The sequence below is a fragment of the Limanda limanda genome, chromosome 18 (assembly GCF_963576545.1).
Source record: "Limanda limanda chromosome 18, fLimLim1.1, whole genome shotgun sequence".
In the NCBI taxonomy this organism is placed as follows: Eukaryota; Metazoa; Chordata; class Actinopteri; order Pleuronectiformes; family Pleuronectidae; genus Limanda; species Limanda limanda.
In genome coordinates, this window is record NC_083653.1 from 8,201,236 (window position 1) to 8,220,649 (window position 19,414).

The 19,414-nt window shown below is 42.1% G+C and overlaps 1 protein-coding gene across 1 annotated transcript in view; it reads right to left on the bottom strand.

The window, feature by feature from the left end:
• Positions 1-516: 516 nt before the first annotated feature.
• fndc1 (fibronectin type III domain containing 1) overlaps positions 517-19,414 on the bottom strand; it is a 32,726-nt gene continuing 13,828 nt past the window's right edge. The window contains exons 9-22 of the mRNA XM_061091828.1: positions 19,215-19,403; positions 16,750-19,125; positions 16,489-16,607; positions 15,926-16,037; positions 15,433-15,777; positions 14,874-14,948; positions 13,760-13,912; positions 9,596-9,832; positions 7,315-7,423; positions 3,548-3,627; positions 3,270-3,299; positions 1,826-1,987; positions 1,575-1,697; positions 517-1,173 (exon numbers count right to left, since the gene is read on the bottom strand). Coding sequence (XP_060947811.1) covers positions 1,058-1,173; positions 1,575-1,697; positions 1,826-1,987; positions 3,270-3,299; positions 3,548-3,627; positions 7,315-7,423; positions 9,596-9,832; positions 13,760-13,912; positions 14,874-14,948; positions 15,433-15,777; positions 15,926-16,037; positions 16,489-16,607; positions 16,750-19,125; positions 19,215-19,403 — 4,226 coding nt within the window. The 3' untranslated portion in view covers positions 517-1,057. The remainder of the gene's footprint in view (positions 1,174-1,574; positions 1,698-1,825; positions 1,988-3,269; positions 3,300-3,547; positions 3,628-7,314; positions 7,424-9,595; positions 9,833-13,759; positions 13,913-14,873; positions 14,949-15,432; positions 15,778-15,925; positions 16,038-16,488; positions 16,608-16,749; positions 19,126-19,214; positions 19,404-19,414) is intronic.

The following is a 19,414-nucleotide window of genomic DNA, read 5'->3' on the forward strand; positions in this document are numbered from 1 at the left end:
CTTATCATTCAAATTAGCCTCAAATCAACAGCCTACACGAGTTAGTGCTGTTGGTAAACTAGGGTTTAAGAGGTATAAAGTTGGCAAAAAATGTAAATACTACTTGATTTTAGATTAAAACTAATTATGGTATAAAAACCAAGCATTACAAATCCAGTTTGGATAATTATGGAGCAGGGTATTCTTCTCTTTCCACGATATGACGTTTCTCACGCTTCATCAGATTCTAACAGTTGCTTTTCCCACTGGCTCCAACAAACTCTCTGATCCTCACATATTCCATTAGGCTGAAGAAGTAGATCTGGATCTCGAGTGGAAGTTTTTAGCCAGAAAAAAGGATGTGTTCAAGAGAGAAGATGTTATGATTCATGTTTTGGGATTGTTGTGGTTTCCTTAGCACCTTTATTCAATCTCCAGCAGTTCCTGAGCAAATATTTGGTCTTTTATTCTTTTGTACGTATACACACAAAACTTACACAGTAACTCTTAATGAAATCTGGTGAATACCCCAAAAAATCTGTATGAAGATTTAAGGACACATATAAACAAATCAAAAGTAGCTGTCAGAAGCCGTAAGTACATTATGAAAGACAAATCTCATGATAGAAAATAAACAGACCTATACACACCTCAAGTGCCCATTCTTACAGTTTTCTTCGCAGCCTGTGCTTTGGTCCAATGTCCCTGCTTTGACCGTGTGTGCATTACTGATGAGATAAATAACACTGGAGAAGGACCTGTCTCTGGCAGAGTTGGGAATAGTACAAGGACACTTTAAGACAAGAGTTAAACTAAGCGAGAGCACGCATGCTTCTTTTTCCCTCATATACAGACTGCTTTATATAAAAAGTGCATTGTAACGATATACATTGAGTTGTTTAAAAAGTACTATATTCTCTTTCTGTGAAGCTGTAATAAACTTGTAGTGGTCTCTTTTTCTCGTGGCAGGCAAAAGTCTCTGTTTACGGGCAGGACCAGTGAAGGTGTGAGCCTGCAGCGGGATGCAGACCAGTTGCCCTCCATAGAAATGTCACCTCCTCCTTTTCCTCCTCCTGTGTTACCACTTCCCAGGGATGGGCACACCGCATTCATACCAACCCACGAATGGATGAGCAGTACGTCTGCCAACGACTCCGAATGTGACGGGCTCCTGTCGGTATGCTCGATAAAAACCTAGAACGGAAAAGAATAACAAATGTTGTTCATAGCCATGACACTGGTTTCCATCCAAATTTAAATATTCAAATATTCTCCTTATGCACAGATATGCCCTGGAAACAATAATAGCCAGGAAGTAACTGCATTATCAGGAACATTTAGAAGTTACGGTATAATCAGAAAAATGTTGAGCACTAATGAGAAGCATGTTAGATTTAGACTAAAACATTCAAACCCCAGGTTGATCCTTTTGCAATAATTAATTGAATCATTATTCTGCATTGATATGATCGATCCAGCTGCTCTGCTACAGAGCCAGAGTCAGATCGAGGGGGATGAATAATAATACTAATAGATCAGGGCTGAGTATCAAAGCCACAAAAGGAGCCTTGTGTGTACGATCTGATAATATTTACCTTGTGCTGAGGGCAGATTATTTGAAAGGTAGGCCGGGCCTGTCCTTCCATCCCTGTAGGAGTCCACAAACTGGCAGTGGTCCTCTCCCTGTCCAAATGTATCTCCTATGCTGTAGAAAGGCTCTGCAGAGGGAGGATAATGCAATTTGAATTGTCCACAAAACCAATGCTTAGATGGAGGGAGACTGACAAACACGTCCCGGCAGTTTTCATTTCTAATCATTAAACGTGGCAGTCGTGTGACTCGTTACCTCGAAGACCGTCTCCCATGAAAATCTTGTATCGCAGTGAGTTACACAGAACCACGCCCACGAACTTCCTGTACCACGTCCGCTTGACGTACTGGCTGCCCTTACAGCTGCTGTGGGCCGAGTTGTATTTGAAGGTGAAGGGGATCCAGATTGGTTCTCCACCTGAGGGGCAGAATGCATCATCCACGTATAAATATCATGTTTACTTGTACGCAATGAGTTTTGACCTTGTGGTGAGTTCTGAGATGGTCTCGCCTGAGGTTCGCCAGAACGCATGTGTTTCAGTTTATATCCGTAACCTTGATGTTATGATGATTTACACTGTTATAGGTTTAAAAAGCACTGAATGTTTTAGGACCAAATCTCATTTTCGATCTGCAGATAATAAATGACTCCACCAGACATTTTAACATCTGGAAACAGTCTGCTTACTGTTTCCAGAGTCTAAATAAAAACAGGTTCTTGTGTCCTACATATCTGAATTTCTGGATTAAAATCCACATTTTTATTATAGTTATATGTCAGTTTTTCTCATTTCTATCTTCTCTCTCATTTTAGTAGTTTCAAATTATTTTTTTATATTATCTGATGTGTTTTTTTATTTACAGTATTATGAAAGCACTTTAATAATAATTATATTACATTTTGTATAGCGCTTCTATCAAAGTCTAAAAGAAACTCTACATATGATTTAAAAAACTGAATGCAGATGAAAGTGACAAAACTATAAATATACAATACATATCATAATCACAAATTGACATATAAGATACAAGTCACTTTGAATTGCCTCTCAGTACAAAGACGCTGCAGGAAGGGAAGTTTAGATACGTTTTGATTGCTAGATGGAGTCTTTCTGGGTGGAGTTTGCATGTTCTTCCCATGTCTGCCTTTAGGTGTAAATGCAAAACCAATGTCGGCTCGGCTTCAGCTCCCCCATGACCCTCAAAGGATAAGCGGTATGAATAAGGATGGTTTGATATTATTTTTTGATAAAGATCCTTTGAATGTGGTTGTTAAGAATTAGAACCAAGAAATGTGCTGAGGGAGTAAACAAACTATGTAACCGTTTACAATTTGAACCATTTCTATGGCTACAGTGCAAACTTCATTTTCTGCCTTCTCCACAGCGTGTGTGGAATATCGACAACATATCTTTGGCCTTTCTGCGCAGTTATTTTTGAATTATTCAAAAGAGGAAAACCTACACTGGATGAAATGTCTCCATTACACTGACATTGGCACAAACATCGTCCTGGCCGACTCTTCGGTCAAACTCTGTCTCAGTTATTGAGAGTGACGTCTAAATCCTTTCTGAGGAGTGTTACTGGGGGGGGGGGATGATAGAGGAGGAACATCAATACTGAATCAGATCCAGACGGATTGTTTAACAGGATGATGTCTCTCTCCTTAAAACCCAGAGGGCAGCTTCACTCGGACTTACCAGGTGGCCTTTCGATGAGAAGAGGATCGTCTGAAAGAAAGAATGGGATCATTTCAGCAGGGAGGAAAAGCACACAGACAGCACTGTAAGTTTAATGCATTCCCCTGATTATAGGACAGCGAAAACCATAACACACATAACGAATGCAGCGCACATCTGGAAGTCTACTCCTACCTCTAAGGATTTTCAGCATGGATATGTTGCATTGCAATAAAATAAACGTCACAGTGATATTTGCGTTTAAGCCTTTTCTCTGCAGGTGCTGATGGGAAACACACCTGATTCAGTCACATAGGTGAGTGTTTCGCTGACTGGTCCCAAACCAAACACATTCTTGGCTTGCACTTTGAAGTAGTACCTGCATGAAAACAAACCACAAAGGACTAAATGAGAGGTTCAGTAGTTCAGTTTTGTTGCGACTGTGCGAAGGTGAGGAAAATGTTAATGGCTGTAGCAGATGAGCGGGCACGATCCAGTCAGGCTGATTTAAGAGTCGTCTATTTCATGTCTGCGCAAATCCAGAGTGAGTGCAGCACAATGAAATGGCTGTTTGGCTTTGAGGAGGGTGGTGAGTTGAGAAAGAGACAGTAGACAAGTGAAGACTAACAGATAGGAGAGGAAGGAAGGAAGGAAGGAAGGAAGGAAGGAAGGAAGGAAGGAAGGAAGGAAGGAAGGAAGGAAGGAAGGAAGGAAGGAAGGAAGGAAGGAAGGAGGGAAGGGGAAAAAAATGACAAAGAAAGAAAGAAAGAAAGAAAGAAAGAAAGGAGGAAACAGACAGACAGAGAGACAGATGTATGGATTTGACTGATTCCAAACTGGGAAAAAAAGAAATTGAAAAGATTCAGACGAAGTAAATCACAGGAATAGAAGCTGAACGAGAAAAGATGGACGGATGAGAATGGAGGAGGTTGAAAAAGACCGAGTTTTTCTGTGGCGTGCAGTGAGCTCACTTTGTCTTCAGGTGGTGGATCATTTAAAATCCTATCAGATTAAAACCCAACCCACCAGTGACAACTCTGAGAGGCCGCACACTTTTTTCCACTGATGACTGTTTCTGCGAGTGTGCGTCCACTCACGCAGCTTTGTGTGCGTGCTGTGTTTTCTTTCACTCTGCAAGGTCGCGCACAGCGAGTTCACGGCCTGTCGGTTTCTGGCCAAAAAACTTCCACCACGTACGGCCACGAGGCCTGGAACCAATCACCACCGCCACGTGACAACAGCGACCAAAATATACATCAACAGAGCGAGCGAGGGAGAGAGGAGTGAGAGGAGTGAGAGCACAGCAGCTGCAGAGAGATGATGTAATGAAAGTAGAAATTGGAGAAGGTAGAAAAAGGGAAATTTGAGCCAGAATATGAAAGCAGTGGATAGACTTCATGAAGCCATGCTATAGCTATTTGAAACCCCTAATACAGAGATCTGTCAGCTTCATTCAGAGCATCGCTGCCGGGGCTTCTCATCACGTCAGAATCTGGATGTGGTAATTACACATCACGTAAGTCATATTCAGTCTGGCCACATTACATTCTCCTCAGTCAGTATATGGGATAGTAGTGAACTTGAAACGCCAATTATGGATAGTTTTGACATTCATTAAATATGTTTTCTGAAATTATGTCTTGAAAAGTCTAAGTTGATGTCATCACGTGTTATTGTCAAATTAAATCCCAAGAGAATGAACCCAAAATAAAATAAGGTAACTCTCAACTTCTCACATTTAGAAGCCAGAACCATCAAATGATTGGCATTTTTCCACTGAAAAATCACTTCACAATTAATTGACTATCAACTAGAATTGTTCACACTCAAATAACAGTCCCCTAAACATGCCGGATTTCTTTCATCAAGATCCATGAATTATTTTCTATCTAGATCCATGAAATCAAAGACAATGTTGAAAAACGTGTTGTTCAAATGTTAAAGAAAGTGAAGAAAAAAAATAATTTTCATCCCTGAGCTTTACTTTATCATTCTATAAAGTTTCATGGAAATCCGTACATTTGTTTTGGGTGATGCTACTAACACAGATCGTTTTATATGGAGAGAGAGACAGTGGGGAAGGCATGCAGCAAAGTGCCCGGTCAGACCTTTGGGTGACCACTCCACCAGGTGAGCTACAGTGCGCACCTGAAAGACAATCTTTTTCAGTTCAGGATTTAATTGTGGGATTTCTAGTTTTGGGATCTGTCTTAACGGTAGATTTAAAACAGGAAAAACCTTTGGATCTACTTTTGATATTTATCCACAATCTGTAAATGTCCATACATGTGTGTTTAGCGCAGTAGCTCAGTATTTCTGGCAGCCAGGAGGAGCCTGCAGCACCATGGGAAATACCAACACTCTCCCATAAACCATCCTGGGATCAACTGTAACCACGGGAGACACACGATCCTGAATGCAAGCTGGTTGTCAAGGAGGGAAGCCCTTGATGCAGCCTCTTGGAAAACTTTACTCCTACACACACACACACACACACACATACACACACACACACACACACACACGCTTTTGTTTGTGTTCAGCAGCAGGTGTGTGGTTGTGCGGCCACAGATGAGTCACCTGTCATGACACCTCAACAGATTCACACTTCCACCAGGTGAGAGGACACGTTCTGCTCCTGATGTTCTCTCACATCTGAACCAAGTTAACTGGTTCTCCGTGTAAACCGACAAGCTCTAGTTGGATCATTTGCGAAACAGAATAGATTTTTATTATGAGAACTGGCTTGAGAAAGACACATCTGGACTTGACAGACATGATGTTTGAAGCTGTGAAGGTTTTTATCTGGGACCTGACACGAACAATATGAAAATCGTGTTCTCAAAGACAACAGATTTTAAGTCTCCAGTGAAAACTTTGAGTGACTCTTTCAGTGAGTTTCAAAAACTGGAATAAAATCTGGTTTTCCAATGTAACAAATGCTAAGAGCACCTTTCACACATAAACACTAAATGCTCAGAGATCCCTTCTCTCTGGGCCCAAATGCTAAGAGCTGTTTCCATGCATTTATTTTAAAATCCATCACCGTGTCTCATAAGACATAGTTGTGAAAAACGCTCTAAAATTGTTACTGTATTTGTGATGAAGGGTCAGATAATGAGTGTAGCGTTTATGGTCCTCTGAATTTTCCATGTCCCAGCAGTGTTTTTCAACATTCTGGTGCAGAGCCTATTACTGATCTCACATTCAACAGTTGCAGTTTCACTGTCCATGATCTGATTAGTGTCCATCTGGTTTGACGTCACAAATTGCCACATATTCCTGCACAAACATTGCACAGCACCAACAGACTTATGTGGACTATGCAAATATATATATACACGAAATCACGCACAAACATGTAGACAAGCTGTATATTATGTTCATTATATGATGACAGGATAATGATATAAACACTCAGCAGTAGAAATAAACAGTCGAAAAAAAGCCACAGCCAAGAATCTGCACCCGAGGCAGAAACCTGATAATGAACGTTAAGAGAATCTTTGTTTGTAAAATAAGGTTCTTTACTTCTGAAAGGATCGTGCATGAGCATCATAGAATGTACGTAAAGATGGACGACACGTCTACACTTCCTCCCACAATCCAGAAATTAAGCCAAGATATCCTGGATATAAACGCTGCCATCTTGCACTGATGACGTCATTTGGAGCAAGAGTCTTTGCAGTAGTGATCGGAGCCAAAGCTTTGAGGTCAATACATCCGCTGAATGAATCCTCTGTCATCAGACATTTCCCCTTGATTTTACAGCATCAAATAACTGATTAAAATGAAACTTACGAGAAAAGTTTGGTAAGAATTACTTAAAATGACAAAAACGTACTCTGAGGAAAATGCATTTGACGTGTACTTTTTACTTTGGCTCATGTCCCATCCACTAAGATGGAGGTTTATGAATTATACTGTAGGTAGCCAACAGGTGGAGAGCTAGACGATTGGGCCTCACTTATGGGGAGTAGTCATGTCCTCCATCTTTATATACAGTCCATGATATCCAATCCACACATACATACAGTAATACAAACACAACAGCTGTTTGTCTTACCTTGAGTTGGGTTTGAGATTCTCCACAGGCAGGTGAGTCCCGCTGGAGGATCTAGAAGACCATCTATTGTTGAGCACATCATCATATGACGCACTGTGAACCATGTAGCCTGCAGGGAATGAAGAAGAAAAACATGAGCTCAGCACAGCAATGCCAGAGAGTTTTAAAGAAATGCAATTATTTCCTTTCTTGCTGGGATTGAGTTGAGAAAATCAACACCCCTCTCATGTCGGTACAGTAAATATGAAGGTACCGCTAGCAGCCAGTTAGCTTGGCAGGAACCTGGACATCAGCTGCCTTGATCTGTCCAAAAGTCACCTTACCCTTCTCTAATGCTCACTAAGAGACACACTCGTGTATCTTCTTTGTTTAATCAGTCAAAAAAACAGAGTTGAAGTGTAAAAACAACATGTTGTGGTTACGAAAATGATTTTGTAAGTTAGTGATTTCCCATATACATTTAACTCTGAGGAAAATGTGCAGTTCTGGCTCCTCTGTAGCTCATGGCTCGGTTCCTCCTGTCTGTCTGTTTTCTTCTTTTCCTCAGCCACTCAGACTAATCTTCAGAATCAGGCGAGCGACCTGAGGTCACGCAGCCCACGATCATTCACTATAAAACTTTAAAGACCAGCTCTGCTGCTCATCAAACTACCAACCCTTTCTACTGGACTCTCAACTTTGAGTTTCTATTTTTACTGGAGCCGCACCAAGACAGCTGGCTGCTGACAGGAGAAAAGGGAAATACTGGAAATTCTCGCTTCTTTTTCCTCTTATGTTTTTTTATTTTTATTCCAGCTCCCATTTCACTCCATTAGTTAGAGGTATGATAGAGTGGCAGTGCCTTTGCCCTCTACATCTGTGCTCCCTCTTCCCCTTTAGGTAGAAATTCATTAAATAACTAGAAGTTGGTCTTTTGAGCCAAAAGCAGCACTTAGAATATATGAATAACGGGCCTGTTTTGCCCCAACACTTCAAGCTAAAGGTCCTGAATGCATTGAAGTAAAATGGAACCAGAGGTGTGTTTCCAGTAAAAAGAAAAAAAAAATTACAAAACCTTCCACATGCTCACAGCTGTTTCCATGCACTTGTTTTTAAAGCCATGACCCATAACTTGTAAGACATGGTTGTGCAAACATTCCCTAATAACTTAAACAGTTCCTCGTGATTGGATATGCATGTGTGAACTGTACCTGCATGTGTGTGTGTGTGTGTCAGAAAAAACTTTATTTACAATACGTCTTGGCTGAATATGCTGGATCCAGTCTTATATCAAATCCCCAACACCACAACAACACTTAAAAATAATTGGATTGTGATGTGTCGGATACAACATGGGAGAAAATAGTGATCAGTTACCAAAATGTCCAGACTTATTTGCTACATAACACAGAAAGTTTCATGATACTGTGCGGGCAGAGAGGAAACGCTGAGGGGAGCAAATGGAAAGAAACAGTGGAAGAAATCACCAGTGACAGCAGAGACCATCTATCTGTTTTACACATCAGAGGACGGATCGGCCCACAGCATGAACAGAAGCTTGTGATTTCCTGCCAAGGAAAACATTCTGCCTCTGTAGCTGGCCAGACTCCTGCCCCCGGTAGTCCATCATGTCTTATGAAGCGGGCTGATATCTTCAGTCTCTTCTCTGGGCCACTTTCAATGTCAGAGGGATTTTGGTTTTAACTGAGAAACAGTCTGACTCCATGTGTTCAATACAGTCTGGTTTTTGTTATCAACAATCCTCTGCTGGAGTCAGATCTGAACAGAGAAACATGTTCGTGACAAATATGTAAAATCAATAATCAACTAACATCTAATTCACACATTTGACAAAGTGGGAGCCGAGAGTATTCCACATTCAAAACAGTTACAAATAATGGTTAAGTTGACTTTTGGATTCCATGAAATACGGTGCATTGCATTATGGGATTGTTTGCGGAAAGCTGTGTACACAACATGGACACTACTAGTACATTCTACTAGTACAACAACAATTATATATTTTTTGATTATATATCAATAACAATCGTGTGGAGTCACTGTTTAACGTAGATAGAGCTCAATATGGGACCAAGCATTGGCTCCACATCAGCCCCACAGCTGGTTACCTCACAGTTTGGCCATTAGAGTTGACATGATGTGACAAAGTGCCTGACCTCACAGATATTGCCCTAATAAAACACCCAAGGTCTGAGTCAAAACCAAAAACTCAAACCTCTTGGGGAACATTGACGTACAGAGGAGCTCCTGCTGCAGACAAATAACAGCCTTCATTTCTTACCTGACACCATATCATTCTTCAGTGGGCGGGCCCAGTCCAGGATGATAAACGAATGGCATCCCTCCATGGCGACCACGGTGAAGTTCTGGGGCTTGTTTTTGGGAGGCTGGTTCTGATTGGCTTGGACCCTGTCCCTCTTCATCAGGTCTTCCAGGACGTCCACCTGTAGAAACTCCAGCGCCTCCGTCAGGGAGCAGGGGGACGCTAGGTCCTTCCGGATGTAGTTCACATAGGGAGCTGATGGTAGGAAAACGTCATTGAATTATTTTGGAGACATGATTTTCTGATGCATCCAATTTAAGATGCGCTCAAATACATTTTTGGAAAAGGAAAAACCTTGATATGTCACAAAGAATTAAAATAATACAACTATCGGTTATACTCCCGGTCTTGTTAAGTCATTTTTAAATTATTTGTAGTTCCCGGGGAGTCATTTTTTTTAAAGGAGTCAGATGTAAGGCTGTCACTCCCCCCCCTCCCCTCCGGCCCTTTTCCCTCATTTGTTTTCGGTGACTCTTCAGTAACACCAGCTGGACCCACAGCTGCGAAATACTTCAGATATCCCACAATTCCTACACTCACTGGGATTTGGAAGGACCCGCAGGAGCCTGGATTTGCTCCCACCTCCCCAGATGATTGGCCCTCCGTGCAGGCCAAGAGTCTACACATCAACACACAGTCTGCAAGGCTGTGCGGGTCACAGAATCCTATTATATGCAAATACGCGGCCATATGGATTATGTGTTACACATTCATACAAAGAAATACAGGATCTGTCATAGTGGTGAGCAGACTTATACACAGAGCACATGTAAGGATGTATTTCTGTACTGCATCCACATTTACAGGGTCTGTGCAGCCTCGTGCACGTGGAAGATCCAGATGTATTGCTTTGTTCATGTGTTCATTTTCAAATGCTCAGAGCATCTCCCTAAAGAGACACACTGTGTTCTTTCCGCTTGTTGAAAAACCAGAACCAAAAACGGACAACTGGCTTGGTGAGCCTGACGTGGATGAACTGTCACTTGGAAGCAGCATCAGAACAGTTTGCATCATGTCGGCTCTAATAGCTGTCTTGTCAGGCATAAATAAGCAATTTCATTGGTCCAAACATCTTGGTAGACAGGTCCTTATTTATTCAAAGTCCATCCATCTGGATCTTAATGTGAAGAAAATCCACACAACTGCTAATAATTATTAGATAATACTTGGCCCTTACAACTGGATTCATCCAAACCAAACAGATAAAGAGGCAAAGATATGCCTCTGCTAGACAGTTCATGCGGAGAGTATAGTTGGACTGAAGTGGACCTAAAATAGAATGAACTAATCCATAGGAAAGAGGATGTCTCCACATGAAGCCAGCAGTCTCCTCTGTCTGTGCTGAGGTCGGCCGCTTGAACTTTTTATGATTTCCACTGCGTCTCTGCTCTTGTCTGTTTTTGTCTTGGAGCTATGGGGAGAGTAATAGCTTTCAGATGTGTGTATGAGAGGTGTGCGATGATGTGAAGGCCGCAGTTCATCAAGACGGATGTGTCCAGAGTAAGCCGTGATATTGTTCCACGGTTGCTCCTGGAGCAGATCACACCGATAGATCTGACACTGTAGTGATAAAAGACCCAGCCATAAATATTATCTTCCCTTTTAACAAACTGTTTCTAGCAAAGATCAGTTTAAGTGATTTTGACACGTTGAACTTAATCTTAACATAAGTGATTGCTGAGCGATGACTTAAGTCACATTGTTAGGTTGGCAACAGGCAACAGGGACACACTGAAGCTAATGGCCCTTGATTCTGACAGGCCAGAATCTGTGTGTTGTTTTACGATGATCTGCACGGGTCTGAAGTAGATGCCTCGCTGCTATTCTAAATTAAAGGGACTCTCAAACAATTTTATATGTCAAAGGCAATTTACTCCTCACAGGGAGTAATATACTGCCTGTGAAAACAATCGTGCAATTTCTTCTTCTCTGGAGGAACTTTGAGAAAATAACTCAGGGGACATATTTGGCTTGACACCTTGGCTTGAGTATAAACTTTTTAAATGGAGAGAGAAGAGAGGGTCTAACCAAAGATGCTGCACTGATTTGCATTCTGGGAATTTTAGGATCAGGTGTTTTTGAGGCCAAAGATCAGAAAGCCTGCGATTTCATCTCTTGGGGGATGGATATAAGTGCAATACTAAAGCCCTACTTTAAAACACATTTATGAAAAATCTACTAAATTTAGCTGTAACAAGCCAATGTCCTCTCGCCTACTGCTGCTGGATAAACAGTTTCTTACTTGCTGAGAGTCCTGAAATGTCTATAAAAATAAATGAATGTAACAAGCAACAATTTGTTATCGAAGCCATTTGCTGCAGTAACTATTTTTTATCATTATTTGACTATTTTTAGGACTGAAATCCTCGCCATTAAAAACAGAATTGTTAAAAGGACCTTTGACTTTGTGTAGTTTTTTTGAGGAGGTTTGAGAGTCCCACAGCTTCTGCTGTTATTCTGTCACGGAAATATTTTGGTCTGTTTGTGCAACCAGATGAGGGGATGAAGTATGAGAGGCCAAAGTAAACATACAGGAGCAGGAGGGGCGACTTGTCCTTAGTGAACTTTCTTCCTATACCCTTAATTGTATATACAGCCATTTATCAAAAATGATTATATGGTTCAGTCATATATTTAAACAGAGTGATATAAAACTAGCTTTCGAATGTTCTGTTGTTTGACATTTTCCGATATGAAAATATGTAAAAGCGGGAAAGAGCGAAAACAAAACATGCAGGAAAATGTTTGTAGTTTTTCTTTACTTGGCCGATTGTTTCTGTAACGTCTGACAGGGTCTTTTATTGTGAGGTATTGCAGAGAGAGCCAAGATAGCCGCACAAATGTATTACCCCTCTACAAAACAAAACAGAACTTCCACTGACCTATCATTATTTACAGCGCTGAGAGACCACCACATGCACACAAATGGGGAAACAGAAATAAATATGATACTCAGAAGTCACAGATGCATGTTCGATCATGCTTCTTTCCTTTCTGATGCTATTTAAGACATATGCTGTTCATCTGGTCAGCAGGTTAAGATAACGTGTCTTTCTTGTTAGTCTCTCTGACATCTGCAGCAGAGAAATGTTGGGTGAATGATGTTTTTTCATATATAAGGGGAAAGTAAAACTTATTGTATCCCTGAGGAGGGTAGGATCATTTAAAAAGAGATTCATCCTGCGCTATGGAATGTGATATTAAAAAAATCTGAGTTTAAAGCTGCACAGCAAACATAAACTTCAAAGAAATGTATAATCTGCGACTTCTCCGGAGAAATAATAATTATAGTTTTTTTATGTTTGTTGGGATTATCATTAAAGGGACTCTTACCTTTGTTGCATTTTTACACTTTTTGTGGATAAGGTTAAATTGGTATTAATAAGGTAATGACACTCTAAAATGCAAGACAGACCCACCAGGAGTAAAAACAAACAATTATTTCACTCTCGTAATATTTAGTGAAAACTTCAACCAATAAAATTCTTCGGACCGAAGGACCTTATTGGCCGACAGACCTGTCTGTTCGCTGCATGGAAACAGACAGGAAGCCCGTCTGCTTCTTGTGGCGCATTCGGGCCCGCGTCATCAAGGCGCGTCCTCAACTATAGGGTTTGTTTTGATTCCACGGCAGACAGTAGCGAGTAGCAACCGTAGCGACTGACGATGGCAGACCAAAGTGGTCCACGGCGTACTGAAACAGCCGCTCCCAGGGGGAAAAACAAAAGAAAAAACACCGCGGATGGGAACGAGGGGGTGGGGCATTGGAGGAAGGCGGGATGATTTGAATGTGCTGTAATTCTCAAATGCAACAAAGGTAAGAGTCCCTTTAAGAAGAGATGCATCTAGCATAATGTGAATGTGATATTAAAGGAGACATACTAGTCTCATATTCAGGTTCATAATCTTGATTTGGGTTATTACTTAATTATTTGAGTTTTAACTTTACAGACTTTTAACTTACACAAAAAAACTAGTTCACACTAGATCTAAGAGAAAAACTTATTGAAAAACATAATATGTCTCCTTTAAATCCGAAATCTAAGGCTAGAGCTGCACAGGACACAAAGGTAAATTGTGGAAGAGATTAACTGAAGTTATATGAGCGTAGACTCTGCATACCTATGAATCGTTTCTTCCCACTGAGGTCAAACTCAGATGAAGGTCCATGGTTGGAGGGTCTGGTTTGCGGCTCGGCAGTCGAGATCTCTATGGTGGTGGTGGTGGGATCGGTGGTGGTGGGCGGCGGCTGGGTGGTCTGCTCAAATAACTCATCTAACAACAATACATGTATCAGTGAGATTTTGAGAAAAATTGATTTATGTTATTTGCATCCTGAATCCATAAAATGCTACTGTGGGTCTCGTTAATCCTTTGTGATCTGTGTAATAAAAGCGTTAAACAAGATTATATTAAGTGTGGTCAGATATGTGAGCTCATTCTGGAAAGACCCAACACCCAAGGCTGTATTCTTATGTAATGTTCTGCTACCCATATTTTCCATGCGAGGGGGCCGTAAAGACAACGGCCATTTCACAAGTCTCCAAGGCTGAAAAATGTGAAAGGATTCAGTGGGTGCAATTCAATTAGTTCCTTCCTCTTTCATCACTGTTTTTTTCCATGCGCTGCTCAAGTGAACCTTGGCGTTACATCATGGTCCACACACATGCAACCAGCTCTGAGCCGTGGCAGGGAAATGCTAAGAAAAATATTGTGATGCTTAATGTGTATTTTCCAGCATAACCCCCCAAAAAGAAAAAAACATCACATGCACATGCAACACATTGAAATGTATTGAAATTACAACCGCTGACGAACAAACTGCAGTTTTTCTATTCAGCTAGTATTTCAGCTGGGGTTCATCGATTATAGGACAAAGCAATGTTAATAACAGCAAATAGATTACATCAAATCATAAGCCAGGGCATTCTCTTACACTTAGTAATGCAGTTCACATGCAGCCTGAGTCCACTTTTTTGGAAAAAGACTGATTAAAAACAGCCAGAATGGAAAATGTCCAAAATCCCAGCGATGAACCAGGACCAAACCCAAACAAAAACCCAAGAGGAGAAACAACCACAGGCTCGGCAAAGAGGAGGAGACGAGAAGAGCTAGCAAACAGATCCACTGAGGAATAAACAAGACGATGAGCAACAAACAATGAGCATACAAAGAGCAGATTAGTACATCCAGCTCAGTGGCGGTAGGTCGGTCCGAAGCCAAACTCAGCCAATACCTTTCTTAAGAGCTAAAGCATCAGGCACCATGGTCACTGTAACCATGTAGTCCATTTCCAATCCTGATGATTCCTCTGTCAGAGAAGCAGAACAAGCTGCAGCATCAATCTCACATGGCTTTGTACACATTTCTGACATATAAACATACACCCACACATCCACAGACAAACCTGCTTAGACACATAGGTACAACCACATTTTTCAATTTTAAATTAAGCTTGGCTATATTTCAACTTCTTTCCAGTTTTAATTACCAGTTTATACATGATACTGTTACTAATAATGCATACTGGGTGCTATTCTTTTTAACTACATGCTGTGTGTCATCATGAAGAAAATCTTGACATTATAATGAGACGTATTTTGCTTCATCCATCATTGTAAAGAGAATGATATCTCAGAAGCTGCATAAAATTGGCTCTGTCTCCACAGATTAAGAATTTTCGTTTTTTACAAGTAGGGGTAGGGGGTTTCATTACTGTATTAAAAATATATATTTATATTAATCTTTTATGATTATATCTGTAGCGTATTGTGAATTTCAAGGGAAAGACTCACCTTCTGGATAACAGTCTAATATTCCTTCTTGGTCCATCAGTGGATACCCATATTCATCTGTCTTAGCGAAGGTTCCTGGTGGACAGGTTGGGAATTTCACTGTGGTGGTAAACTCCTGTGTGGTCCATTCAGGGGTGGTGGGTTCAGGTGTGGTGGTAGGAGCCACGGTGGTGGTGGTGGTTTGGGGTTTGATCGGAGCCCTAAAGCGGGGACGGTCCAAGCCAAGTAAAGGTTTCCCTCCGACCATGAGGAGCTTCTCTTTGGGGTTGACCACTGGCTGACTATCTCTGCCATGGCCGAACAGAGCCATGCCTTCATTGTTTAGCAGTGGACTGCCCATGTGGTCTGGTGGGCGGTGGACAGAAACAGAATATACATGACCTTGTCTTAAACAGCAAGATAATATTGAGAATGGAAAAAAGGTTTTAATTTTCACATTCAGTCTGTATACAGTATGTTTAAATAAAATGTACGATTTATTGAAGTATATTACCAAAAATTGTGCGTCCATCCTCGCCAAGGATGACTCTCTTAGGTTTGCCATCGGAGTCCTGGAGAACTCGTCCATCCTGGTTCATAAGAATCCCTCTCTCCAAGTCTACCACCTAGATAGAAGGAAAAATGTACCAAAACAATACAAAGAAAATGTGGATATGCCAGGGTATGTCCAAATGTAAAGAAATGGCACATCCAAAGGTTTGATAATCAACATGCTGTAGATGATCTATTTAATCCACACAAACAAATAAAGCTTGAAACTAGCTATTTTGGTTTAATGTGCCAGATCATTTCTTGGCCAGGTGTACTTAGTTCCTGAAGTCATTATCATAAGGTTGCCCGTCTGCCAGAAGAGACGACCTTCAGAGAGAACCAGGCGAACTGCTTCCCCATTTCAAACCTTTATGCTAAACTACGCTAATCTTCTCCTGGCTGTGGCTTTGTATTTACAATAAGATGTAGTACTGATCTTTTCATCTAGCCTCTTTCCAAAATGTACAGTATTTCATGCTGAATCAAACTACAAAAAGAAGTTTAAAGACCATTATACACAGTTACCCATTTGTTTCCATCAGGTCCAGTGATAAACCTTTGACCAACGGCCTTACTGGTTCCATGAGAGGAGGAGGAGGAATCTTTAATGTTAGTTGCTGTCAGGTTCGGTCGACCGTTTTTGCCTAAACAATTGTATGATCAAAGAAAAGTACAATAAAGTAATTGAGTTACAGACTATCATTTTATATTCTTGCTCATGAAAAACATTGCATCATCTGTATAATGTAGTAGCTGGCAGCAATTCTCAATATCATGCACTGAAACTATTGACTTTACCATTTCCATTGACAGCTCCTCCATTGATTGGTTTCCCTCTGATGATGGGATATCGAGACCTACCCCCTTGTCCCCTAAAGCTGTCCCTAGAGGAAGATGAAGATGATGAAGACGGCAGTGTGGACTGGGAGCTTCCTCCATTTATTCCCCCTGTGTTTGTCACTGCAGTACCAGTGCCAGCCTCACGATCTGAGGTCAACACTGGTGAATTTGATGAAGGATATTGTGATGCTGAAGTATCCAGCCTTGAGTTCTGTGCTGGTTGTGGTCTGAAGGGAAGTCTCGATCCACCAAACTGCCTATTAGCCAACAGAGGGTAGCGCCCCCTCCCATTCATTCCTACACCAAGACGACGGTGAGTTGAAGTGGCTCCTAAAGACGTGCCTGTCCTGGTCCTGGAAGAAGGGTCCGTTGTATCCACACTCTCATTGTCCTCTGTGTTTCTGTGAGGGTCTGCTGATGTTATAACAGGATTCTTCTGGGCAGCTGTGGGGTCTGCAACTTCCTCATTTCTCCCACTGACTTCTCTACTTGCCTCATCCACAAAGTCCTTATTAATATTGTCATAAGATGTTCCACTAAGTATAGGCTCAATTGTGTCTCTGTGTCCACCTAAAGAATGATGGGAATTTGGAGAAGAGGATGCTGAGGAAGAGGAGGATGAGGTAGTTGGGTTTCTCGTGTCACTAGCTGCCATATTTTTATCTGTCAGAGACGGCTTAGTCGAGCCCGCCCCAATCCCATATTTAACTGAGTCATGAGTGAGAGGAGCCTTCAGATCTTCACTGGTCTCTTGAATTGTGGACACTCCGGCAGCACCCGAAGCAGCTGCGACCCGAGTGGGTGCCCCCCTCAAGATAGGTCTGCCAGCCCCTACAGAGGCTGAAGTCCGAGTCCAAGGGGTCCTACCGTCCTGCCTGGAAGATGACATCCTTGTTCCTGAATTGAATCTTCCTGGATAACGACTTGCTAGCAAAGGGTATTTTTCGACCAAGGAGGGACTAATTCGGGTCCGAGAAACCACAGGTTTTTTATCAGTTCTCTCCTCCTCTGTTGGCTCCTCGTCTTTGGCTACTTCTGCATCTGTGTTTTCATTTCCCTCGCTGTATGTGTGTGAATTGTGCGGGCTGTGGGAAGTTGCAGAGCTGTGAGATCCTCTGTGTGGTGTTGACGGAGAAGAGCCTGATGTGGCTGCAGTGGACGGGTGCTGTGAGCTGCCATGTGACCTGGACTGTGAGCTGCTCTGCGATTTGTCAGAGTGATTTGTTTCAGATGTTGTGTGACCGTTGGACGCCCTTCCTGAAGTTGGCTTTGATGTTGTTGGATTGAAAGTATTTAATGTTTCATGATTGTCAGTCTTTTCTTGTGTTGTTACTGAAGTGCGTGTGTTTGATGTTGCTTGGGTTAGAGTTCTGCTTGGCAAATTTGACTGTGAGGTGATGGCAGGTTTGTAACCATTGGATATTCGACTTGAATTCCCTCTAAACAAAATTCCAGGTTTTCTTCGTCCAAAACCAAAACTCGACCCACTGTGACGCACTCTACCTAAAGCTGTGGCCTCTGACTGCTGTGAACTATCCTCCTTTACAACCGGAGTGGAAGGTTTGTTATATGTCATACTGGTCTTATCGTAGGTGTCTTTACTCTTTGGGTACGTAGAAGCTACATAGTCCTTTCTACTGGCCGCTGACTCTTGATTATGTGAGGAAGAAGATGATAATGAGGTTGAGCCCGATGAAGAGGAAGTAGAGGGAAACGAAGATGAGGAGGCATCAGAGGAGGAGGAAGTTGAAGATGATGAAGAAGTAGATGAGGAGGAGGCCCCCTTGGATACTGGTCTGTCATGGACCCTTATCTTTATGGGCCTTCTGGGTTGTGTTTTGGGACGAGCAGTAGCCAGTTTAGTTGGTGAGGGTCTAATAACTTTGAGGTTGGGGGTCTCAGTAGTTGGCGCATCATAGTCCACGTCATCGTCAGGGTCAAGGGAAACATCGTTATCTGGCTCTTTTGTCTGCATGGTTGTTGTCTCCTCTACTGGAGATGGTGTTGTAGGTATTGTCTCTTCTTCCTCCTCTTCCTCCTCCTTATCTTGAGCCCTTATTTTGGAGGAACCTCTGTTTCCTGTGTTCCTCACCGAGCCCCTCACAGTGGACAAGATGCTGTGATAGGCGCGTGACTGGGAGAGCGGGTGTTTACGCCTGTTTACAGGTGCAGCAGGTCGTGGTGGAGGGGTTGTTGTTGGTTCCTCTGGTGCCTCTGTTGGCAAGAGGTCAGATTCGTCATGGTCAGTATCCTGTTCGGAGGGACTGTGGCTTGTTCTGGGGGTTTCCTTGGTTTTAGAGGATGATGAGGCCGTGCTGCTGGCTGACAGGGGACATAAGTTAGAATGAATGAAGGATTAAACAATTTTTTAATGTAAACATGCTCGAAAAAACTGAAAGAAAGGTGCTTACATCCTGGCATGGCAACACTGAAGGCCTTGCTCTGTGGTCCCTGCCCCCTCCTGTTGGTGGCCTTAATCTTGAAGATGTACCGGTCTCCCGGTTTGAGGCCATCGACGGTGGCTGTGGTGGTGCTGCCACGTAACGTCACACTCTTCATTCCAAATGGCTGCATAGCAGGAGCATACGACAGGATGTACTCTGTTGGGAGG